Genomic DNA, 27,084 nt, shown 5'->3' on the forward strand with positions numbered 1-27,084 from the left:
TGCGCTTAGTAACCTGATGTTTACCCCGGTTACCTGGGGACTTCGGCATCGTTGGTCGCTGGAGAGCTGTCTGTGTGACAGCTCTCCAGCGACCACACAACGACTAAACAGCGACGCTGCAGCGATCGGCATCGTTGTCTATATCGCTGCAGCGTCGCTTAATGTGACGGTACCTTTAGTCAATACGGGCACATGATTTTTATGCTAATTGCTAATGTAAATTCGAATACATTTAACCTTTTACAGATGTCCTGAATTGTACCCTCATTAACCAGGACAATAGATAGAAAGGATAGATAGAAAGGGACAACAGAAACGTGACTTTCATTGCAAGAAACCTTTTGGACACTACTTAGTTAGCCTGATAAGAGTAGAATGAAGTTGACATGACAGTTATTTGTCGGTAAAGAGTGACACTTTTTAGTTCCTGTATAGTTGGGGAAATATCTTTTCCTGTTTTACAGCATTGAGCATTTGTGGTTGCTTCTGTGTAGACATCCTCCTCCTCCTCTCTCTATCTTGTAAGTTCCTTTTTTTTGTTCAGTGGCAAGTGCACAGAACACAAGATCACGTCTCTAACTAGCCATGCAGGCCATAAAGTGTGTCGTGGTGGGAGATGGGTAAGTAGAAAAATATTCATTGTATCTCTACTGGGATAGAAGTGGTGGAAGACATATAATATAAAAAAACTGAGCACTTCATGGAAACTTGAATTTGTAGAATTAGCCCTTACGCTATACAACCTACTTCCTGTATATGTGGTTTATGTTGTGACTTTCATGTACGTCTGCTCCTTTAAGAGAATACTCTCATATTTTTTATATGAGCAGTCCCTCTGATTTAGAGTATTTTTTTAATCAAAAATTTGATTGCATGAGCATCAATTCTGTAATAGATTGAAAAAGATTAATGTGCAGCATGTCCATATTAGAGTAGCCTATACTACATGCCCTATTCGTAGGTTGCAGACTACTGTAAGTATCAACCAGATGATGCAAACGTATTTTTGAGAATTTATCCTTTATTAGGGTCATTTCTGGATTTTGATAACAATGAAGGGTGTTCTAGGTTTGGTGAATAATTGCAAATAAAAAGTCAGATCCGGCCTCCGCTGTGAATGTGACCTAAGGGTGGAGGTGGTGCCCATCTAGAATAGCTTGAGTGTACCTGGAACCAAATTCTGGACACGTTCTCCTAATGTCATTCTCCGTTTCCAAGCAAATCTTCACTAATTCACGCTGCACTCACAATAATGACGACATGTAGAATTACAGACACACATTCATCACCTAGTTATTAAATCCTGGGCTGGAGGCCATTGTTTCATTTACTGGCAATGTGATTTGGCAACTAGCATGCCATTTATACCTACAGTTTAGATAACAACCTAGAAAAAAATCCCCTTTTTCTTCCTTGTGGTTAACAATTACTAAAACCTTTTGTTTGTACTTCAGTTACTGTATGGTTTCCTTCCTCATAGCATGCATTTACACAAACTAGTTTACTTAATGGGGTCGCCCAGTTCTTTTTTGTTTCTAAAAAAAAAAGTCTCAGCATGGTGTACACATTAAAAGATGTATACTCACCTACCTATTCCCCATCATTCACCCATCTGTAGCAGTGCCCATGTCCCCTGCCAGTCTCCATGCTTCATCTTCCAGTGGTGACAAAATCGATTGCCGGAACCAAGCTCTGTCAATCTCGAAGGTAAAGGTGACCACTGAGTAACCTCTGCAGCCAATGATTGTCTGCAGGGCTCATATGTTCTTATGAGACTGACTCTAAATATTTTATGCTGGATGTAAGAACATGTGACCACTGGTCATTGCAGTCAGCAATGCTTTATTACAGCAGTCACAAGAGGAAGCTCAGAGGCTGGCGGAGGTGTGGCAGGAGATCTTAGATATTTATTTTTTTAGACTATTTATTATTTTTAGACCAAGCCCTTTAACTGCTAACATATGTAAAGATTTGCAAAGCCAATGTGTAGCTTGCACAATGTGTATCATGCATTTCTTGTAACACTTTTTGTACCTGGTTTTGCAAGAGGATACAGCTCAGCAGAGATGCTATGTGGTTTTGTTCAAAAGGCGGCATGCCTTGAGATGCAATGCTCTGCCCCAGAATAAAGCCAATATTTTCTCGCAGAAATTTGGCTCAAAGCAAGGTAATTATTAAGTGGTAAAAACAAAAGTGCCTAAAATGTGCTAAATTTATCATCCAGCATGAGCTACTATGAAAAACTGGGCTAATTTTCAGACTGTGTAGGCTGCACCCGAAGAGTCTGTCCAATTTCACGAGTCCACTCCATCCCAGATTGTGAGTCCTCTTTCACAGCTACAAGCACAGACGTTCTCTGCAGCAGCTTTTGCTCACACACTCTAAAGGCTCAACCCCTCCCCTCAGCACAGGGCAGTTCATTCACACAGTCTATTGCAGGGGGGAGCAGAACATTCCATCACACCAGACAAGGAGGTGCTGTATCTTAAAGTGGCAGCGTGTTCCTTTCTGTCCATAACAGCACCACCACCCTACAAAAATAAAGATAGAGAGAGGGACATAAAGAGAAAGTGAGAGAGAAGGAGATAGATGAGGGTGAGGAAGAGAGAGAATGTAAACGTGCCTGGGGTGGTAGCCGTGGTGAGTGTCATGGATTCGACACCCCAGCACGTTACAGAATAAATGAGAATTCTGGATGTTTGTGTATTCTGGCATTGCTGCTTCAGACCAGTCCCGTTCCACTCCTCACCAAGTCCATTAGACTACAAGACAAAAACACCAGGTGCGTTCATAAAAATAATGCACTCTTGAATTGTTAACACACTAAGGCACACAAGGTAGCAAGCAGTACACTTTACAACTTCTTATGTCTTATACAGAGGTAGGTTCTTATCGGTTTCGGCGATGACATTTTACATGTAGATGGTAAACAAGCCGAGCAAATGAGGTACATCTCCGTCTTACCATCTCCGTCTTATCTCCAGATATCGCGTCCTACACCCCCGGCATACCCACTAACCACCAATGCTCTACTTGGGACGTTGCTTCCTGTATATTACTATATAGCTATATAACCCAATCCAACAAATATTCCACTGGATTACTCCATGACACTTCTTCTCCTGGCACAGGAACTCCAAATTTGGTTACATTAAACCATTTCCTCTTCTTCTGCAGCAGTCGGCAGACTGATTAAGGTCCATGAAAGACCAAAACGTTTATACAGACTGCAAAATAAAATTTTCTGAACAAAGATCTATTAAGTTGAGTGCCAAGTTTTATTATTACTATTTGTGGCTTAGGTACCCCACTTGTGCACCTTCACAGTAGTGCCACGGAATATTCTATATTAAACTTCTCTTGAGTCCTGGCTGGTCTCCAACCTTTAGACTGGGGGCTCCTCAAACTTAACCCCTCAAAATATCGCACTGAAACAACTGAGTAACTGAATATGCCCAGAAGGCACCTTGGTCACTTCTCAGGAGTCTCCTGGAATCTCTCCATCTTCTTCCAGACTACTCTCAGGTAGAACCAAGCCACTTCAAGGTGAAGTCATCACTGGAACTATGTGCACAGCTGCATCAGGCTCCCCCAGTGAAGTCAAGGCCCAAAGTCCTCCCTGGATCTTTTTAACATCTTCCTCTCCTTGGCATACCACTTCTCAGCACTTCTGAGGAATTTACTGCAGCTTCTTTGGGTTGAAAATTGGGCACAATGCAATAGTTGCTGGCCTTTGTCTGTCCTTACTGAACGGGATGGAGTTGAGGCTTGCTTACCTCCTGCAGTGGTCTTCCCCTCTTTTTAGTTCTCTGGAGTGATCATGTACTCTCCAGTTCCTTGAGAGGTGTACACTTAGTGTCTATTTCCAGGCTGAACAACAATAACTGGTGATGGTGGCATCTCCGGAACTACTTGATTGTGATAATCAGGCTCCCAGGACAGACAAAATACTCCAAATCCTTGCCAGTACTCATCCACTGCATACTGGTCTCTATATTGTCTCTCACCGCTCATGTCCTCTGACTCTGTATTGTGTTCCAGCACTCCTTCTGCGAACACGAGGGACACTGTTTTCTCTCTGGCTCCTAGCAGACTAATGGCGTCAGCCTTCTCTTCACTGAGCACCTCATGTCACTCTTCCACCTTTTTGGGGGGCTGGCCTTCTGATGCCACCACTGCACGGAAATTAACACTTGTTACCACAAGAAAACATATTTCACCCTTTTACATTAAACTCATTGATGGCTTCAAGGTAGTGGGTATGACAGCTCCACCACCTAATTTAGAAGAAGGAGAGGGATAGGGAGAGAAAGACAGTGAGACAGGAGAAAAAGGTACAGAGGAAGATAGAAAAATGATAGAAAATGAGAGAGAGGGATGGAGAGAGGAAGAGAGAGTGAGAAGAGTGTGAGAGGGAGAGAACATAAGAGGTAGAGAGAGAGAAGGAGGGATAGAGTAAGAGAGGAGAGAATGGAGAGTGAGAGAGAGTGGAGAGAGAGAGGGAGAGAAAGAATGGATGAGAGAGGTGGGGGAGCTAAAGGGAGGGAGAGAGAGAAAAGGGGAAATAGAGTAAGAAGTAGATAGAAGGGGAGAGAGTGAGAGAGTGAGAAGGGGACCGAAAGACAGGGAGAGAAAGAGATAAAGAGTGAAAGAGAGAAAGGGAAAAAGGGAAAGTAAGAGGCAGAGAGAGGGAGATTGAAAGAGGGAGAGAAAGAAAGAGGGGGCTAGAGAGAGAAAAAGAGAGAAAGAGGGGGAGAAATGGAGATGAAGATAAGAGATATGGCAGTTCTCACTTGACTTACACTTGACTTACACTAGAATGGTTTTCTGCAAAAATGTATAATTTGATAAAGGAGAAATTAACTAATAAAATGAGCATCAGCAATCGAGGTCACATAACAGCACTTCTCATTTTGGGATCATGGTGCCAATCATCCTCATCGTCATCATCATTTACAAGGTCTGTGACATTACTATGATTGGCATATTACTTATTATGACCCAGCAGCAAGAAAAGGTACATTATTGAAAATGCTGGAAAAAAAAAAGCGAATTACACCAAAGCACCACGCCCGGGCCAAGAGGGGAAGTGGTGCTGACACAATCATTCATTTTGTGACAATTATTATCAGAAGTGAAGTTTTATTTGACATATGAATGCATGTTATAAAGTGGCCAAATACAGTATCATTTTTTGTTTTTCCAAGGCAAAAAAATCATTGTACGGTATACAAGATATATGCTTTCAGTGACATAGTCTGGGCTTCATAAATGGAGGCTGTGAATATACCGTAATATGTATTTGTTGTTTAGATCTGCTTCATTTTAGGTCTATCTCAATTTTTACAATTTGTATTTTATACACACAGGTGAATCTGTCAGCACTTTTAAAAGCATAGCCATTTTCCGTTTTAACTTACACCTGGTGGGAGACACAACATTACATTATATAACATTACATTGCAATACCGATACATTACTTACATCTAAAAAAAAGTGGTAAACAAGCGAAAAACCTAGGAACATACTCAATGTATAAAATATAGATAACATAAAACCAAAAGAAAAATATTTAAATACAGTATATTGAAAACAATATGAGGTTGAGTACAACCTTTCTGAAGCAATAATACATCATACATGCCCTTGGGTCCTTGTAAAGTCCGTTAGAAAAATAAGTCAAGTGCCATTTTATTTCTACGTAGTGACCAAACATATTGTACCTGATATCATTTATGGTTTATTTTGTGAAACTGACCAAGCTCAAATTTCTAGCCTCAATGTAAGGCCACGTTCACACATTCAGTATTTGGTCAGAATTTTACCTCAGTATTGGTAAGCCAATATCAGGAGTGGAACAATCAGAGGAAAAATATGATAGAAGGATATCACCACTTATGTTTGTTTCACCCACTCCTGTGGGTTTTTGGCTGAAATAAAATACTGACCAAATAGCGAACATGTGAATGTGGCCTAAGAAAGACCTTCCATCCTATTTATTAACCCAATTCCGACGTTGGGCATAATAATATGCCCACGTCGGACTCCCTCAGCGCTGGTGCCTGCACCTTTCCAGGCACATGTCAGCTGATCTATACAGCTGACATGTGCCCACAACAGCCGTGGGTGGAATTGCGATCCACCCATGGCTGTTAACTAGTTAAATGCTGCTGTCATTTAACTTGCGCTTACCAGAATCGAGCCCTTTATCCCACTCATTAGTGACCCCATCACATGATAGCGGGTCACCAATGGGTCGGCATGACAACCACAGGTCTCCAGCAGACCTATATGGTTGTCATAGCCAGATTGCTATGAGCGCCGCCCGGTGATCAGCTTTCATAGCAAGTGAGCATTTCTGCTGCACACAGGTGATCTGATCATCGCCTGTATGTAGCAGAGGCGATCGAAGTAGTGCAGCTCCTAGTCTTCCATGGAGACTATTGAAGCATGCAAAAAGTAAAAAAAAGTTTTAAAAAATATTTAAAAAATAAAAGTCCAAATCACCCCCCTCTCGCCCCATTCAAAATAAAACAATAAAAAAACAAACATATACATATTGCCGTGTTCAGAATCACCCAATCTATCAATATAAAAAAGGAATTAACTCGATAGCTAAATGGCGTAACGAGAAAAAAGTCAAAACGCCAGAATTACGCTTTTTTTGGTCGCCACAACATTGCAATAAAATGCAATAACGGGAGATCAAAAGATCGTATCTGCACCAAAATGGTATCAATAAAAACATCAGCTCGGCATGCAAAAAATAAGACCTCACCCAACTCCTGATCACAAAAACTGGTGATTCTACATGTGTCGGAAAATAGCCCCTTTTTTTAACAAGCATAGGAATTTTCTTTCACCACTTAGGTAAACAAGAACCTAGACATGTTTGGTGTCTATGAACTCGTAATGACCTGGAGAATCATATTGGCAGGTCAGTTTTAGCATTTATTGAACACTAGATGGTGGCCCGATTCTAACGCATCGGGTATTCTAGAGCAGAGGTCCCCAACTCCAGTCCTCAAGGCCCACCAACATGTCATGTTTTCAGGATTTCCTTAGTCTTGCCCAGGTAATAATTGCATCACCTGTGCAATGCAAAGGAAATCCTGAAAACATGACCTGTTGGTGGGCCTTGAGGACTGGAGTTGGGGACCTCTGTTCTAGAGTATGCATGTCCACATAGTATATAGCACAGCCCACGTAGTATATTGCCCAGCCATGTAGTTCAGTTACTCCTAGTTTTATTACATTCGATATACATACAGTAATAACCTGATGGGGCTTAGATCGAATGCATTTACCAACATTACATTTTATCTGCAATGTTTTTTGCCCATGTTATCAGCTTATTTAGGTCGGTCAGGGATGAGAATCCAAACAAGTGTCTAAAGAGGTTGTCCCAACTAATCAATGCAGGTCCTGATTATGAAACCCTCAGCAATCCAAGGGGCTCAATTAGAAAAGTGACCAGAAGTGTTATGTCTGGCTTCTGCGATGATATCTTTTACCACATACAGTATATTTTTCCAGAGTAGATCCTGTTTTACTGTTGATCTTTCAAAAAAGACTTCTCTTTTTGTTTCACCTTTTATCTCTATCAAATATTTCTTTAGGTGTCCAACTGGTTGACATTAATGCGTCAGAACATTGACCATAAATGACAGTAAACTTTTTACTACTCATGAGACTTGCTACCAAGATAGCAGAAATAGTAGGGGTGATGGTGCCTACCAACGAAGCAAAAGTTTCTTCGGCACAATTACCAGTTAGCACAGATGATTGAGGACAGATAGAAATTTAATGTGCATGAAAATGTGATGGGGTCATGGTGGCATTGTGAGCAGGTGACCGGAGGCAATGCACAGACTAGCATGAGGCAGAACTATTTATTACTTCTGGTATGGTGGGATTTTGTGGAACTGTGGAAGCAGTTTGAAGGCTCGCTCAAACTCATCAGCGTAAATAAATTGGTCCAATGTTGTTCCTGAAAAGTAGGACAAGTGTCCTGCGAGAACAATGCAATTTTTATCAAGTAGCATCCATACGACATTCGTATGACATCTGAATTCCAACCCGCGGGCTGAGACAACCAAAAACAGTGACCCACGGGCCGCACCGTGCACACCGGCTCGCTGTCTGTGCCGGCCCGCTGTCTGCGCCAGCCCGCTATCTCTGCAGTGAGTCTCCATCCATGCTGACTACAATGATGAAGGAAGGGGTCTCCGGATCTTTCCTCCACCAATCAGGTTGTGAAACAGCTGATGCGATGACGTCATGTCTTCGCGTCAGCTGTTTACTGCAGAGAGACAGCGCACCGTAGACAGAAGCAGAGCAGAGCACCGTGGGAATGGGAGAAAGGTGTGTGGTGTTTTTTTTCATTTATTTATGTATATGGGATGTTTGGCTGCACATGGGGAGGCTAGAGGGTCTTATCATGGACATGGGGATACTATTTCATCTTAAAAAGCAGAGGCTGTGGGGGTCTTAACATGGAGGGTAGGCTATGGGGGTCTTAACACGAACATGGGGAGGTTGTGTGGTGCTCATATGGGGGCCATGGGGAGGCCGTGTGGTGCTCATATGGTGGCCGTGGGGAGGCTGTGTGGGATTCATATGGTGGCCGTGGGGAGGCTGTGTGGGATTCATATGGTGGCCATGGGGAGGCTGTGTGGGGCTCAAATGGTGGCCATGGAAAGAGTGTGTGGGGCTCATGTGGTGGCCATGGGGAGGCTGTGTGGGGCTCATATTGTGGCCATGGGGAGGCTGTGTGGGGTTCATATGGTGGCCATGGGGAAGGTGTGTGGGGCTCATATGGTGGCCATGGGGAGGCTGTGTGGAGCTCATATAGTGGCTATGGGGACGCTGTGTGGGCCTCAAATGCCAGACATGGGGACGCTGTGTTGGCCTCAGATGCTGGACATGAGGACGCTGTGTGGGCCTCAGGTGCTGGCCCTGAGGAGACTGTGTGGGCCTCAGGTGCTGGCCCTGGGGAGGCTGTGTGGGTCTCAGGTGCTGGCTCTGGGGAGGCTGTGTGGACCTCAGGTGCTGCCCCTGAGGAGGCTATATGGGCCTCAGGTGCTGTCCCTGGGGAGGCTATGTGGGCCTCAGGTGCTGGCCCTGGGGAGGCTGTGTGGTCCTCAGGTGCTGGCCCTGGGGAGGCTGTGTGGGCCTCAGGTGCTGGCCCTGGGGAGGCTGTGTGGGCTTCAAGTGCTGGCCCTGGGGAGGCTGTGTGGGCCTCATTCGATATATTAAAGGGGCTGTGTTCAGGTTCAAATTATATATAGGGGATGTCTGCATAGTTAGTTTTGCTCAATATTAAGTGATATAATTAATTTTAATATAATTATTAATATAATAATTATAATTAATATGTTGATATTAATATTGGGCCTAATTAATTTCAGCCTATTGGTTCAGCCCGCTACAACAGTCATGGTCTCTCATGTGGCCCCTCAGGAAAATTAATTGCCCACCACTGTTCTACCTCTTTTCAAGCTAGTTTTCTAAGGCTACTTTCACACTAGCGTTTTTTTCAATACGTCACAATGCATCGTTTATGGAAAAAAACGCATCCTTCAAAGTTGTCTACAGGATGCGTTTTTGCCCCATAGACTAACGCGACGCATTGCGATGCATTGACACATGTCGCAACTGTCGTGTGACGGTTGCACCGTGTTGTGGCGGACCGCCGGGAGCAAAAAACGTTACATGTAATGTTTTTTGCTGCCAACGGTCCGCTTTTTCCGACTGTGCATGCGCGGCCGGAACTCCGCCCCCATCTCCCCGCACCTCACAATGGGGCAGCGGATGCGCTGGAAAAATGCATCTGCTGCCCCTGTTGTGCGGCGCATTCACTGCTAGCATCGATACGTTGGCGAGACGCACTGCGATGGGCCGAGTCCGACGCTAGTGTGAAAGTAGCCTAAGTAAGAAAAGAACCTTAAATACAGATATAGATAGTTAGATTAAAAAAATGCCAGTGACTTAATTAGTGCACTGTGTGTGTGTGATTTAATGTACATATATTTAACAAAAAAAGAAATAAATAAAAGCAAAAAAATTGTGTGGGGTCACCATAATTTTTCTTAACCAGCTGAGGGAAAGCAGAAAGCTGGGGACTGGTGTTATTATTCTGGGTAAGGGGCCACTATCCATGGATCTTCCCAGCTTATTAATAATAGTTGGGAGCTGTCTGCATAGCCTTTACTGGTTATTAATCCCTTTGTGCCATATATATTTTCCAATAAATCCATTTATTTATGTAAATTAAAAAAAACAATAAAAGTACACATACTTTGTATCGCCGCGTCCGTAACGACTCGCTCTATAAAACTGTCCCACTAGTTAACCCCTTCAGTGAACACCGTAAAAAAAAAAAAAAAAAAAAACGAGGCAAAAAACAATGCTTTATCATCATACCGCCGAACAAAAACTGCAATAAAATGCGATCAAAAACACGGATGTAAATAAAAATGGTACCGCTGAAAACATCATCTTGTCCCGCAAAAAACAAGCCACCATACAGCTCCATCAGCAGAAAACTAAAAAAGTTATAGCTCTCAGAATAAAGCGATGCAAAAATAATTTTTTTTTTTTTTTGTATAAAATAGTTTTTATTGTGTAAAAGCGCCAAAACATGAAAAAAAAGATATAAGTGAAGTATCGCTGTAATCGTACTGACCCAAAGACTAAAGCTGCCTTATCAATTTTACCACACGCGGAACGGTATAAAAAAAAAAGCAATTCCTAAATTGCTGGTTTTTGTTCATTCTGCCTCCCAAAAATCGGAATAAGAAGCGATCAAAAAATGTCATGTGCCCGAAAATGGTGCCAATTAAAAAAGTCAACTCGCCCCGCAAAAAATAAGACCTCTCATAACTCTGTGGGTCAAAATCTGAAAAAATTCTAGCTCTCAAAATGTGGTGATGCAAAAACTATTTTTTACAATAAAAAGCGTCTTTTAGGCTAGTTTCACATTTGCGTCTGTGCGCAGCGTATCATCCGCAACCGCAAACGCATGCAAAAACGCATGTAAACGCATGCTAATGCAGCGTTTTTTATCCGTGCACGACAGCAAAAAACCGCAGCGTTTGCATGCGTTTGCACTTTTTATGCGCATGCGTTCGATATTTCCAGCTGGGCGTGTCTCAATGGGCGTGTCTCTAAACAGTTCCTGGACATGCGCAGTCCGAAGTACGCAAGCGCATAGAACGCATGTGTACGCAAGCGTTCCCATAGACAGTAATGCATTTTTTTGACGCACTCATCCACATGCACATGTCTGCGCATATTTGACAGATTTTTGACACCTCCAAAAATGCAACATGGTGCGCTTGCCGCGCCCAGCTGCACACCGTGAAAAAACGCATGCGTACGCAAAACCATGCGAATGCATATCTATGCGTACACCATGTTAAAGATAGGTACACATGATGCATGCAGATCTATGTGGATTGTACGCTGAGCACACAGACGCAAATGTGAAACCAGCCTAAGTGTGTGACAGCAGCCAAACATAAAAACCCGCTATAAATAGTAAATCAAACCCCCCTTTATCACCCCCTTAATTAGGGGAAAATAATAAAATTAAAAAATTGTATTTATTTCCATTTTCCCATTAGGGTTAGGGCTAAAGTTAGGGTTGGGGCTAAAGTTAGGGTTAGGGTTGGGGCTAAAGTTAGGGTTAGGGTTGGGGCTAAAGTTAGGGTTAGAGTTGGGGCTAGAGTTGGGGATAGGGTTTGGATTACATTTATGGTTGGGATTAGGGTTAGGGGTGTGTCAGGGTTAGGGTTGTGGTTAGGGTTGGGATTAGGGTTAGGGGCATGTTCGGGTTAGGGATGTGGTAAGGTTGGGTTTAGGGGTGTGGTGGGGTTAGGGTTGGGGCTAAAGTTAGGGTTGGTGATAAAGTTAGGGTTAGGGTTGGGGCTAAAGTTAGGGTTAGGGTTGGGGCTAAAGTTAGGGTTGGGGCTAAAGTTAGGGTTAGAGTTGGGGCTAGAGTTGGGGATAGGGTTTGGATTACGTTTATGGTTGGGATTAGGGTTAGGGGTGTGGTTAGGGTTGGGATTAGGGTTAGGGCATGTTCGGGTTAGGGGTGTGGTTAGGGTTGGGTTTAGGGGTGTGGTGGGGTTAGGGTTGAAGTTAGAATTGGGAGGTTTCCACTGTTTAGGCACATCAGGGGCTCTCCAAAAGCGACATGACGTCCGATCTCAATTCCAGCCAATTCTGCGTTGAAAAAGTAAAACAGTGCTACTTCTCTTCCGAGCTCTGCCATGCGCCCAAACAGTGGTTTACCCCAACATATGGGGTATCAGCGTACTCAGGACAAATTGCAAAACAACTCTTTTGGTCCAATTTCTCCTGTTACACTTGTGAAAATAAAAATTGGGGGGCTAAAAAATCATTTTTGTGGAAAAAAAAGATTTTTTATTTTCACGGCTCTGCGTTATAAACTTTAGTGAAACACTTGGGGGTTCAAACTTCTCACAACACATCTAGATAAGTTCCTTGGGGGGATAATTTCCAATATGGGGTCACTTGTGGGGGGTTTCTACTGTTTAGGTACATCAAGGGCTCTGCAAATGCATCGTGACGCACGCAGAGAATTCCATCAAAGTCTGCATTCAAAAATGGCACTCCTTCCCTTCCAAGCTCTGCCATGTGCCCAAATAGCGGTTTACCCCAATATATGGGCTATCAGCGTACTCAAGACAAATTGCACAACATCCTTTTTGGTCCAATTTCTCCTGTTACCCTTGTGAAAATAAAATTTGGGGGGCTAAAAAATCATTTTTGTGGAAAAAATTGTTTTTTTTATTTTCACGGCTCTGCATTATAAACTTTAGTGAAACACTTGGGGGTTCAAACTTCTCACAACACATCTAGATAAGTTCCTTGAGGGTCTATTTTCCATTATGGGGTCACTTGTGGGGGGTTTCTACTCTTTAGGTACATCAGGGGCTCTGCAAACGCAACATGACGCACGCAGAGCATTCCATCAAAGTCTGCATTTAAAAATGGCGTTCCTTCCCTTCCGAGCTCTGCCATGTGCCCAAACAATGGTTTACCCCCACATATGGCCTATCAGCGTACTCAGGACAATTGCACAGCAACTTTTTTGGTCCAATTTCTCCTGTTACCCTTGTGAAAATAAAAATTGGGGTGCTAAAAATCATTTTTGTGGGAAAAAAAAGATTTTGTATTTTCTCGGCTCTGCGTTATAAACTTTAGTGAAACACTTGGGAGTTCAAACTTCTCACAACACATCTAGATAAGTTCCTTGGGGGATCTAATTTCCAGTATGGGGTCATTTGTGGGGGGTCTACTTTCCAAAATGGTGTCACTTGTGGGGGGTTTCCACTGTTTAGGCACATCAGGGGCTCTCCAAACGCGACATGGTGTCCTATCTCAATTCCAGCCAATTTTGCATTGAAAAGTCAAACGGCGCTCCTTCCCTTCCAAGCTCTGTCATGCACCCAAACAGTGGTTTACCCCCACATATGGGGTATCAGCGTACTCAGGACACATTGTACAACAACTTTTGGGGTCCAATTTCACCTGATGCTCTTGGTAAAATAAGACAAATTAGATCTGATGTAATTTTTTTGTGAAAAAGTTAAATGTTCATTTTTTTTTAACATTCCAAAAATTCCTGTGAAGCACCTGAAGGGCTAATAATCTTCTTGAATGTGGTTTTGGCACCTTGAGGGGTGCAGTTGTTAGAATGGTGTCACTTTTGGGCATTTTATGTCATATAGGCCCCTCAAATTCACTTCAAATGTGTGGTGGTCCCTAAAAGAAATGGTTTTGCAAATTTTGTCAACTTTTAACCCTTATAACTCCCTGACAAAAAAAAATTATGTTTCCAAAATTATGCTGATGTAAAGCAGACATGTGGGAAATGTTGGTTATTAACTAAATTATGTGATATAACTCTCCAAATTTCCGTTTTTTTCACAAATAAATGCAAATCATATCAAAGAAGAAATTTTACCACTATCATGGTAACAATATGTCATGAGAAAACAGTCTCAGAATCACCAGGATCCGTTGAAGCGTTTCAGAGTTATGACCTTATAAAGTGACAGTGGTCAGAATTGTAAAAATTGGCCCTGTCACTTAGGTGAAAACAGGCTTCGGGGTGAAGGGGTTAAAAAGGGGGTACCCCAAAAAATAATCTCGGGTCCCCCCAAAATTTAATAACTAGCAAAGGTTAAACAGGCATCTTTGGGCTGATATTAATAGTCTGGGAAGGGGTTATGGATATTGGCACCCTCCCAGAGTGATAACATTAGCCCTCAGCTGCCCCAGAAATGGGGCATCCATTAGATGCTTCAATTCTGGCATTTAACCACGGCTGTTACCATTTTCCCTGGTGGGTTGACAAGTGGGGTAATGGTTTTGGGGTTTATGTCAGCTGTTTGATGTTCACTGACATCAAGCCCTGGGTTTAATCATGGAAGGTCATCAATAAGACACCCCCATTACTAACCTCATGAGTTTAAGTTAAAAAAAACACACAAAGAGCAAAATCCTTTATTTGAGCAAAACACTCCCTGACCCTCATTTACCCAATTATTAAGATCCAAATAAAAATAAAAAGCAAAGTAATCCTCACCTGTACACAGATAATCCATATTGATGATATCCCACAACGATCTCCAGCTCTGCTACATCAGGTTGGTGTGTTGAGCGGTTGCATGAGTATGCTACAGCTCAGCATGTCACCCGGAACTCACTGACAGTAGCATGAGGATGCTCCTGCAGTTATGAACGGTGACATCAATAAGGTGACCAGATATAGTTGGCTATGAACGGCGACAACCTTACCAACGTCACCATTCATGGCATTAGAAATTTACTCCTACCTCCTCTTGGCACAATGGCCCTAGAGCGGGTTACCAGGTATTCCTGCTAGGCCACAAATAATTCTAACAAAGTTGATTAAAGAATGCTGAGCTTCCTTTGCCCCAACCGACCCCCACCTGTTGTCCTAACCCTGGCCAACCCCTGTACCATACGTTGGTGTAGGAAGGTACAGCCTGTCACACTCGTGTTTTCTTCGTTTCACCACAAGCTCCCTCCATCGGTCGAAGTCTCCTCTTGCACCTTTGGTGCCTGACTGACGGCGGGTGTCTCCTAGACCTAGGGAAAAGATGGCTCTCAGCTGGTGTCTATCCTCTGGAACTTGACCGGCATAGATTGGGGGTTCGGGCCTTTACCACCGCAGTCTGGGTTCTGGGTTTTGACAGGCGTAGGTCTGGTCCTCGGATCTTGACCGGCGTAGTCAGGTCTTTGGATCTCACTGGGCATTGTCTTGGCTCCTTCTGTGAGCGGCCAGTACTCTGGAGATGCATATGCTTTGCTGAAGCCTATAACACAGGCTTCAGCGTCATCTCTGGCTCATGTCCACACCGCTCCTTTCCTTGGCACCAACTCTCTCTGCGGTTTGGTGTGCAGGACCTTTATATCAGGGAACTTCATGATCCAAAGCACCTGACCAGGTTCCACATGTAAACTTGTCACATCCTGAAACTTTTCCGATGTCAGTTGGTTCCTCATGGTTCCATCTAGCTAGTAGGTATTGGCCTTCCTTCACTAATGGCCCATCACGCAGGGGCTCTTCAGGGGTACCATTGCCTCTTGTGAAGCTGTATAGCTTAATGCAATGGTTGTGCTCCTCACAATATTAACCACTTGTTTGGTTAATTTTCACACGTCCTTTGTAGACTGAGATAAACCTTTTCCTATATTGGTTTAAAGGGAAGTGATCATCAGAAAATGACCTGTTGATTAAATTAAGCTTTTATGTTAAATGCATTATTATTTTTTTGTGTCAATTTATTTTTTTACATATCACAATCTGTATTAAGACAAAAAAAAATAGAAATCTTACAATTGCCACATTGGCCACTATTTTAAAACTCATTCGTCCTTTTGTTTCAAGAAACAACACATGTACATATCCCGACCCTATATTGTATATTAATGTGTCTAATGAGCATGTGCAGATGTCATTGTAAAGGGAGAGAGAGCAGGGTCAGCTGTTCCTTCGCTTATTGTGATTAGTGGATTCTGTATTATCAACTGTGTACAGCGGTGTTACCTGTCATTGTATTCCAGCCTCTGATGATACTGAGCTTTCTGAAAACTCTTCTGGAAAGTACAGTAGTGTAAAAAAGCCCAAGTTCCTAGCATGGAAAGTGTAAGATTGCTATTTTTTTTGTTTTATTTTGTTGTGTTTTTAATAAATATAGCGATATGAAAAGAAACAATTGCACATTTTAAAAAAAATACACCTAGCAAAAATAGAATTAAGCAATAGGTCATTTTGTATAGATTGCTTCCCTTTAAGGTGCCCATACAACTAAATGTCAGCTGAATGTTCATTTGACAACCATGTTTCTGGTATAAACAATATTTTAACTTTTGAGACTCATAAGAAGCTATACATTCTAAAAAGACCCTAAGAACAATACCAAGGGTCGACTTGAACAAAATGCCAGTTGTGGTTTTGTCTAGTATTTGTAAGTAATTTATAGACTTTGTTCAATTGAGAAGAACTTGATGGACAGAGATTTTAATATGCAGCAGTGAAGGATAGGAAGAACAGGTAAAACCTGCTCTACAGCGTATGCGTGAGTCATACCAGAGTTCAGATCTTTTACTAACTAGCAACACATGTTAACACAGGGAAAGTTGTGCATCTACAGATAAGCTAAAATTTGCATGTTTACTTGTCATTTTTTTTAAAAATTCATAAAAACCGAATATCATATACCACCTGTAAGCTATGTCAAAATCAGGTCATGACCAAGGCAACATACGCAAAGTGAAACGCGCTGTGCAGCTTTGTCTCTTTCGCCGCATCTACTGTATATCGGATACCTACGTCAGAAGAATACTTTTGAATGAGAAAGATCTATACAAATCCACAGTTTTCTATGAGCCAATGTACAACAAAAAAAAGAGTATTTTTTACATTTGACAGGTTAATGAGACTTTCACCTGGCGGTATTAACAGGTATAATGCAAGAGCATATGTAGGGCTCACAATTACTAGAATGCCTTTAAGTTTACACTTTCAAAATAATAAAAATAATAATTAATTGACACATTTGAGAGCACTTCATTATACCCATTCGTTGAGTTTAGTGGATTTTTTTGTTCAAGTTATGTTGGTAATTAAGCTAGCCACCTTAGATAGTCATCTGCAGAACGCTCCCATGTTCCCTATGAGAATCATCTCATAGCAGCTTATCTCCCCACTAAATAAAAGGATCAATTAATTCATATCCAACCTCCTAATGTTTATGACCCTTGATATCTGTCTGGGCACAGACAGCAGGTCCCAGACAAATTAGATGGTTGGTCAGTCCCGCTAAAATCAGTAGGTTTGGCAAACTTTTGTAATGTGCAGACCCTTTAGATAGAATACATTCATAGCTTTTCATAATGCTCTAAACATATCCAATGTATCCAATCCATAGAGATTACCCCTTTGCGGCAATTCTGGCGCTTAGTCTTGGCTTTTCCCGATTGCCCATGTGGGGTTGCAATCGGGGTAAGAGCTTTCAGGATTGAGGTCAGCTGTGTAATGTCAGCCCAGTGGTTAGTAATGGAAAGGTGTCTATCAGACGTTACTGACGTCATCGCTCGTGAGACATGACCGAGAGTGACCTATGGAGCCTCGTTCTGGTCATATCTCATGAGCAATGATGTCAATAACGTCATCGCCCATGAGACATGACTTGGAGTGACCTGTGGAGCATCATTCTCAGAACGACGCTCCAGATTGCAGTAGAGAATGGTTGGACGTTGTGGGAACATCAGAGCTGCGGGGATTCTTTTCTTTAGTATTAAATGGGTGAACCAGAGAATATGTCAGAGAGTACGGTATTTATTCAAATAAACTTTTTTTTTTCTTGTATGTATTTTTATTTTTAAATATGGGGTTAGTTTTTGTGTGATGGACACCTCTCCATGACAAACCCCTGGACTTAATGCCAGCTAACATTACCCAGCTGGCATCAATCCCAAAAACTATTACTTCGATTGCCACCGCACTAGAGTAATTGGGAAGAGCCGGGGCTAAGCGCCAGAATAGGTGCATTTAATTGATGTGCCATTTCTGGGGTGGCTGAGGGCTAGTCTTATTAGGCTGGGAAGGGGAAAACATTCATGGACCTTCCCAGTGTAATATAAATGGTTTGTGTCCTGAGGAATAAGTCTGGAATGACTTGAAACTCATTGACTGAAAAACCTGAAATAAAAAAATCCTTTCTCATACTTCCATTTGGATCTTCACTGCCTACCAACAGTTATATTGTTCTCACTTGCTTACATAAACTAATAATATATGTTCCTCATTCTGACCCCCCATACAGCAATTATAACACCTATCTTGTAATAATTTCCCCCATACTAGCCCCCATGCAGTAATAATGTCTCCCGTCCTATAATAATTTCTCTGATCCTGGCCCCTATTCTGAATTAATGTTCTGCATTCTGTTACAGTATATTGTCACCCATCCTGTAATAACGATCTCCATTCCTGGTTCCTTTCTTTCATAATGTCTCCCATCATGCAATAATATCCCCCTTCTTGGCCCCTTTCTTTAATAATGTCCCCGTCCAGATGCTCTTCTCCAACACATTTAAAAATAAGCCAAATGATTTTTCTCTCCCGTCCCTATTCTCACGATGAGCAGCGTCATCTTCCTGCACTCTAACTGGATCAACTAAATACCCTGTTTTTTCCATCTTTTGACTAGCACTTGCTTATTACTGTGATTTTTTATACAACAGAGTATTTTTGACCTCACTGTGCTCTTTTGTGTCTTCAAGTTTCTTGGTGGTGTGAACAGGTTCCTACAGACTTGTTCAATGTGCAAGTAGCCCATGTGTTTCGGGTTCTGTAACTGAGAGAGACGTCATGCACCACCTGGACGGGCACGTCCACACCAGCAACCGGCCTCTGGACATCCAGCTGAAACAGGTTGTGTTGGAAGCATATGTTGGGAATGTTCCTTGACATTGACCTCTAACATATGCTATCATACTGTATAGCCATAGAGTGCATATATGTCAGCCATTGGCTACAACGCAATCAAAAAAGTATGCCGCACAGTAGAACCCCCACTGTATGGAAAAACATAGTCAGCTGTGTTGCTGCACATCATGATGGTGCACCGATGGCATCCGTTGGGTTGAATGGTTGTGATATGAGTTAGCTTATAGCTGGCACCTGACGTTGATGGATGAGTCTAGTCGTTGCATGCAGTGGTTAGATGTAACATGCAGCCGGGTTCTGAGCTGACTCAGATCACCAAAACATAACCCCTTAGACCACTGGTGGACACAGACGGAAAAAGGCTCCTGTGCAAGAACAATATATGGACCCATTGCAGGCGAAGAGCTCCTGAAAATGCAAAACTGCACCTGTTTTGGAGATAGAAATGGACCCCATTACCTCTTGGGCCCCAGATTGCACCAGTGATATGTCTGTTCCTGCCTTAGACCATACAGGATCATACAGCAGCCAACTGCAATTGAATGCCATATGGTGGGAAGGGGTTAAATAGCGATGTGCTTAACAGGGCAGGCGACTGTTGTAACCCTGTGGAAGGGAAGATAGATCTTACTGCAGCTGCCCTGCCCTTTTGTAAGTATATGCAGGCCATGTGTATGGAACAGCCTGTTCTGCCATAGGGACTGGCCCTCCTTCACCTCTGGACAATCATTACGTTGATGAATCTGTCTTTGTTGTCCGTCAAGTTGTTCACTTTTATGTTTACATATTTCTTGAGAAACATCCATCTGTGGGAAAGCTTGATAAACGTTTTCTGAACGTTTTAATGTTACCCAGCTTTCCCAGAAAAAAAAAAAAACTAAGAGAATGGTTGAGAAAAGTAGTCATTAGTGATTAACTGATCTTATGCATTCTAATGATATAGAGAAAAAACACAAAAATTGAGCTTGACTTAAGTTGGCACACATGCAGAGGTTAAACGCATGTTCACATTGGCCGTAAAACATATAAAACCTACAAGAGAAAAAATAAGCAAAAACTCTGCTGTAAATAAGTAAAAAGCAAAAAGTGCTTCTAAATAACACAGAGTTTTTAGAAATACTGTTTTTGACCAAAAATAGCATAAAAGCCATCCCACCATGACACGGTAACTCTCAACCTCCTGCGCCGCCGCCGTCGCATTCAACTATGCCGGCATCTATGACGCCGGTACAGTTGAATGCAATGATGGAGGAGAGAGTGTCTGCTGATGCTCCTTCTCCCATCATTCCCCACTCTGCCTCTGACACTGCGGGTGCGCACACACTCACTGTGTCCCAGGAAGTGCAGTGGCAGCTGCCGAGACAGGAGCACGGAGCAACGCGGGCACGAGGAGTGTGTTTTTTTTTACTGGACTGTGGGGTCATTCTTGGGGGGGGGGAGGAGAGATGCGGGCTGTGCTATATACTACTATGTGGGCTGTGCTATATACTACTGTGTGGGCTGTGCTATATACTACTATATGGACTGTGCTGTATACTACTGTGTGGGCTGTGCTATATACTACTATGTGGGCTGTGCTATATACTACTATGTGGGCTGCGCTGTATACTACTATGTGGTCTGTGCTATATACTACTGTGTGGGCTGTGCTGTATACTACTGTGTGGCTGTGCTATATACTACTGTGTGGGCAGTGCTGCATACTACTATGTGGGCTGTGCTATATACTACTCTGTGGGCTGTGCTGTATACAACTATGTGGGCTGTGCTATATGCTACTATTCTATGGGGGGCTGTATTAGATTTTATGAGGGATGATTGCATCATACTCTTTGATGGGGCTGCATTATATTCTGTGGGGAGGTGGGCTGTATTCTATTCTATTTGGGGCTGAATTATATTCTATGGGGGGCTGTATTATATTTATATTCTTTGAGGGGTGATTGCATCATACTCTATGAGGGTGCTGCATTAAACTATGAGGGGGCTGCATTATATTCTATGGGGTGGCTGCATTATACTCTGGGTTGGCTGCATTATACTCTGGGGTGGCTGCATTATATTCTGTAGGGTGGTGGCTGCATTATATTATATGTGGGCTGCATGATACTGTTTTGAGGACTATGGGGAATATGTTATACTACTGTATATGAAGAACTATGGGGTGCATTATACTATGAGAAGTGAATTGCACTACATGGATGACTATAGCGGTGCATTATACTATATGGAGCACTATGAGGAGTGTATTATGCTATATGGAGGATTGAACAGTGTATTTTAATATATGGAGGACTATAGGGAGTGTATTATACTATATGGAGGACTGTTGTGCACATTATAATATCTGGAGGACTATGGGGTGTATTTTACTAAACAAGTAAAATGCTGCATATTCAGATATGTTAGCATTTGGGGCCACATTTTAAACTTTGCCTAGGGCCCCACTTTGCCTAAAACCGGCCCTGCCTACAAGTGTACAAAGATATTATACAGTCACCATGTGACAAGTGGGCCTGTGTAACTTCAAATGCCAGGTCTGAATTTTAGTCCCAGTCCGCCCCTGGGCTGGGCCCAGTCCTTTTGTCTGCCCTTATTCACACTGAGGTCTACATTAACATATGGTAAGGTTTTTAATATTAGACAGTGTAGGACTGTCCCGATCAGAGTTACTGTGTCGTGGTGGGAAAGCCTTTATGCTATTTTTTATATCAAAAACAGTATTACTAAACAGTATTACTAAAAACTCTGTGTTATTTAGATGCATTTTTTGCTTTTTACTTATTTACAGCAGGATTTTTGCTCATTTGTTCTAGGTTTTATATGCTAATGATACAGGACTAGTACGATTGGGTTTCCCTTCCAACAGCCTAGTCCTGCTTCGAACCTTATAATCACATCTCACCTAAACAAGGGATTTCTGGGCAGCTTGTTAAAAAATCATGGACAGACAATATTTTTATTTCATGGACACATTGGAAAACCATAAAAAATACTATAATCATAAGTGACACATGTCTAAGGTAATGGCTCACAGTAGAACACCATATTTTGTATCAATAGATTAAACTATAACCTTCATTATTTCAATAAAAGATTCTTACTAAAAAAGTGAATAAACACACAACCACCACCAAAATATCACACTAATAGAGAAACCATAGGGATGTGCCTAACCCTATTCTACTACTAAACCACCCTGCCTGTCAGCAGAGGTTGGTACCCTATACCTGAGCAGTGGCGCCCCCGCTCCTTGACGGCTCACCCTGCTGGCACTATAAGGCCCTGAGTGGGACAGGGGAGCAGAAAATTCTGAACAATAAGTGTGTAAGTCAGAGGATATGTAAAAAATATGTTATTATGTCAAATGTATGACACATAAAATGCCCCTATATGTATTATCCCTGCCTATCAGTGGGGGTTGGCACCCTAAATTGACAAGAATGGCATCAAGGCTCGCCAGCAGCTGTCTCTCCCATCCCTCACTGATGTGTTGGAAGATAGAATGATCAAATGAGGAGATAACAAATAAAGTGCTTAGTGCCTTACAAAAACAGAAAGCGTAAAAATGATAGTATATAAAACCCCCATATATAACATAGTTCAGTGGAGAAAGATATAAAATTAAAAAATGATTCTTCAAAGATTGCAGTGTTCCTAAGTTAAAATGACTCTGTCAGCAGGATTTTGTTAAGACACTGTCAGGTTGGTGGTGTTAAACAGCTTAAAATGATACTGGGTCATGAAATCCATCTTGTGGTTCTTGTGTAATCAGTGTGAGAAGTTTTCAGTTAATGTCCTGCTCATGCTCTGGGGCGGGACTGTTGGAAGAGTCTTATATTCCTGCTCTAGGCCAGAGAAACCAAGGAAACACCTGCCCACAGGCTGCCCCGAAGCACAAACAGTCTGTCTGTATGATGAGGAACATGTTTGTGCTTCGGGGTGGCCTGTGGGCAGGTCTTTCCTTGGTTTCTCTGGCCTAGAGAAGGAAGATAAGACTATGCCTACTGTTCCGCCCCAGTGCACGGGCATATCATTAGCAGAAAACTTCTAACACTGATTACACAAGAACCACAGGACAGATTTCTTAACCCCAGGTATCATTTTAATCCAATTAACACTGCCAGCCTGACAGTGTCTTTAATTTACTTAGCAAAATCTTGCTGACAGGTTCACATTAAATAAAAGACATGATCAAATTAAAGAAATCTGCACCCACTTCACTATTGTGGCACCCCAGGAATCCAGTTGCCACAGTGGTATTGCCTCCCTCCCGGGGAGGATGATGCCATGCCTGGAAGCGAGAAGGAATCCCCTTGGCAGGTAATATGATCATACAACACTTTCCTGACTCCAGGCCAGAATGGGGAGCTCTAAACCAAATTTCAGGGTAGCTTCCCTATAATTTCTGGTCTGAAGGAGGAGTTAGAGTCAGTCTGTGTGAGACAGTGAAGGGAGAAGGAGCAAGTGGGAGAGAAACTTGGAGTGGAGCTGCGATTGAGCTCACCCCCAGGATTAAGCGCAAGAACCAGACACCGGAGTCCAAGGTTGTGTGGGAGCTGTAGGCCCCATAACTGAATCCGGAGGGCAGGAGTTTGCAGGTCTCCTGGCCACAACAGAGACCCAAAGGCACAGCAGCAAATTAGAGCCCAGAGTCACCACGAGAAAGGGACACCTAAAAAAAGCTTGAGGTGCCTGCCATGCGGGTAGTGTTCCACCTGAGGGACAGATTGAGAGAGGGACTTGAGAAAAGCTAAGGCATCAAGAACCCAGAATTCAGCACAGAAGGAAGGCTTCCAACCCCACCTGGCTAGGGGGACTTCGAACCGCTTCCAGGCTGCCCAGATTTCAAAGATCACCTGTAACCTGTGCCCCGGACTGCACTGGCAGTTCGAAAGTAAAGAGACTGCAAATCCTGTGTTCTCCAATTATTTTCTGCACCCCACCATCTATCATACGTTACCAACTGCATCAGGAGCCCTAGAGACTAAGCTCTACCTGTGGGGAGCCATACCAACTCTGCTGCAACACCATCATCCCCAGTGGACCGCTTTAAGCAGCATCGGCCATCCCTGGCCGAGTACCACAGGTAGCGTTACAAACATTTCTCCACAGACTTTATTTGCCTCTACACTTCAAACCGCTTTAATTGAACGCCCAGGGCCACGGACCAGGTCACTGCCACCGTGACTTCCCCTTCAAGAACTGTGCCAACCCGGTACCGAGTATCCCACGGCCCTAGCGGGCGCTCCACTATAGTAGTGATTGGGGCAGTCAAGGAACTTTACAGGTTTCTTTTAAAATATTTCCATGAGTCATTTGTGAGAAGCATACGTGCTGTGTCCATTTACAACCACTAGATGTAAACAAGTGTATTTCATTCCCTGATGGCAAAGATTTCGAAAACCATGAAGAACTAAAACACTGCATATTTGCAATGTTTATCTGTTTCATTATACATTGATTAAGTTTTATTTGCATAAAGCTGGAAAACCCCTTTTAAGCAGGAACGAGCCAATTTGTTAGACGTAGTTGTAGCGTGTAACGCTAATCACTCAGATTTCATGCACCTCGGTTCCTCCACATGAGAAAATGTAAATACTTTCTTTATTCTAATGCTAATCACTCGCAGGTAGGTGGATTCATCCATTGCATATGAATAGTGTTTGCATTAGTTTTGACACTTATGCCATTTTACCACACCGTGTTGTGTCTAGGTGGGCATAATTTGGCAACTAATCAACTCGATGCTTCCAAATATAGTGATGCTTAATGTAAAAGTAAAGTATGCTCTAACAGATTGTCGGTGGGGGATGTTCTTTATGAATTTGAATAGAAGTAATGGGGAAAGGAAAACACGCAGCAACAGGCAACAGTTGGTGAATAAATCTGAATTAGATCTGCGGTTGCTCTATATAGAGCGCTTTTACCACCCTTGACAGGTATCGGACATTTGAAAAAAAAATTAACACAATCCTTGTAGGCAGTATTTTTTTTGTTTGGCAGGAGAAAGTCATTTTAGGTGTAGCATCTATGGATTGTTGGGCAGAGAAGAATATGTGATTTAAAGACCATTATGGCTTCAAATTATGTAAAAAGGACCTTTCATCAAATTTTTCACATTGAACTGGACACAATGTAATAGTGGCTACAGAGCAGAAAAAAATATTTTTCTTTTAGTATTGCCTCTTCGTTGCCGAGATATTAGCAATAAAGATGGGCGAACCCGAACAGTAAAGTTCGGGGTCCATACCAAACACCTACTGTTCGGGCACGGACTTCACCAGGAAGTTCCCCCCAAACACCGGGTGTGTTTGTGTTTTGCGCTGTCATCGATATGACAGTGCGAGAAACACCGGCAGGTCTGATCGGCGGTAATGATGCACTGTGGCTCCCATGCTGTCAGATTCTGCTGTTTGATCTCTCATGGGAGTTGCTAGAGCAGCAGACTGTGTGAAGTGGTCCACAATGACCAGCAGGTATTTTAGATATTCTAAGGACTCTTGAGCTGTCAGATAGTCCATTAATATCACTTGCAATAAAGAAGTAGTCTGCACCATCCCAACCGATGACTGTTGCTCTACAGCTTTCGACAAGTTGCATTTTCAGTAACTTTGACCGACTTCCAAGGCTGTATCCAGTAAAATACGATGATAGTAAAAGCTCTGCAACCATGCAAATGTCTTTGCTTGACCGAAATATCCCTTCTTCGCTCTTCTGTGCACTCACTTATCAACTTTTCTAACATCGCTCTCAGAGAATACAGGTGAACCATAGAACAATCGGTCGCACTATTTTATACAGCACTCTTTCTAGCAGAGTCATCTGATGTTTCTGCTCAAGAATGTTTTTCTAAACCGTGGTCAGTCGGTACTAGTTAGGATCCATCCTCTCATTTACTCTGATCATTAAGACTCTGCTGGTCCATTAAGTTGCAGTAAACTCAACCCCTGAGTCAGGTACTTACTCTTTTTTGTTTTATAGGTATGGTCCCAAAGTCATGATAGGATGGTTTCCATATCTAACAGCAAGAAAGTTTTTCATCTTTGAGGCCATTGGAAGGCTTGACAGTGTGTTGAGATAGGACATTGGCATTTCTGATGCTACGACCTGGACAGTACTACATGTTGCAGTGAAATTTGCTTAGTTGGACCATCCAACACTTTTAAAGGCCTCCTAGGTTGGCAATATTCAAGTGTACTGGAGTCAGGTACTTTCTTTTTCTTTTATAGGTATGGTCCCAAAGTCATGATAGGACGGTTTCCATATCTAACAGCAAGAAACGAGAAGCTTCAGCTTTTTCTAGTTCTTCATCTGTGAGGCCATTGGCAGGCTTGACAGTGTGTTGAGATAGGACATTGGCGTTTCTGATGCTACGACCTGGACAGTAGCACATGTTGTAGTGAAATTTGCTTAGTTGGACCATCCAACACTTTTAAAGGCCTCCTAGGTTGGCAATATTCAAGTGTACTGGAGTCAGGTACTTTCTTTTTGTTTTATAGGTATGGTCCCAAAGTCATGATAGGACGGTTTCCATATCTAACAGCAAGAAACGAGAAGCTTCAGCTTCTTCTAGTTCTTTATCTGTGAGGCCATTGGCAGGCTTGACAGTGTGTTGAGATAGGACATTGGCGTTTCTGATGCTACGACCTGGACAGTACTACATGTTGTAGTGAAATTTGCTTAGTTGGACCCTCCAACACTTTTTAAGGCCTCCTAGGTTGGCAATATTCAAGTGTACTGGAGTCAGGTACTTACTCTTTTTGTTTTATAGGTATGGTCCCAAAGTCATGATAGGATGGTTTCCATATCTAACAGCAAGAAACGAGAAGCTTCAGCTTCTTCTAGTTCTTTATCTGTGAGGCCATTGGAAGGCTTGACAGTGTGTTGAGATAGGACATTGGTGTTTCTGATGCTACGACCTGGACAGTACCACATGTTGTAGTGAAACTTGCTTAGTTGGACCATCCAATACTTTTTAAGGCCTCCTAGGTTGGCAATATTCAAGTGTACTGGAGGTTTGTTGTCAGTCAAAAAGTTGAATTCAGCCACCATAAGGAGGCGAGGAA

At 42.6% G+C, this 27,084-nt stretch overlaps 1 protein-coding gene across 2 annotated transcripts in view; it reads left to right on the top strand.

Annotated features, from left to right (window-relative positions):
• The first annotated feature begins 458 nt into the window (after nt 1–458).
• The window catches only part of RAC2 (Rac family small GTPase 2), a 125,939-nt gene continuing 99,313 nt past the window's right edge, over nt 459–27,084 (top strand). The window contains exon 1 of one of the 2 annotated variants that reach the window (XM_069736850.1): nt 459–620. In XM_069736850.1, the coding sequence (XP_069592951.1) occupies nt 586–620 (35 nt within the window). In that variant the 5' untranslated portion in view covers nt 459–585. The remainder of the gene's footprint in view (nt 621–27,084) is intronic. The other variant, XM_069736851.1, reaches the window with a different exon arrangement.

Source organism: Ranitomeya imitator, chromosome 8 (genome assembly GCF_032444005.1).
Source record: "Ranitomeya imitator isolate aRanImi1 chromosome 8, aRanImi1.pri, whole genome shotgun sequence".
In the NCBI taxonomy this organism is placed as follows: domain Eukaryota; kingdom Metazoa; phylum Chordata; class Amphibia; order Anura; family Dendrobatidae; genus Ranitomeya; species Ranitomeya imitator.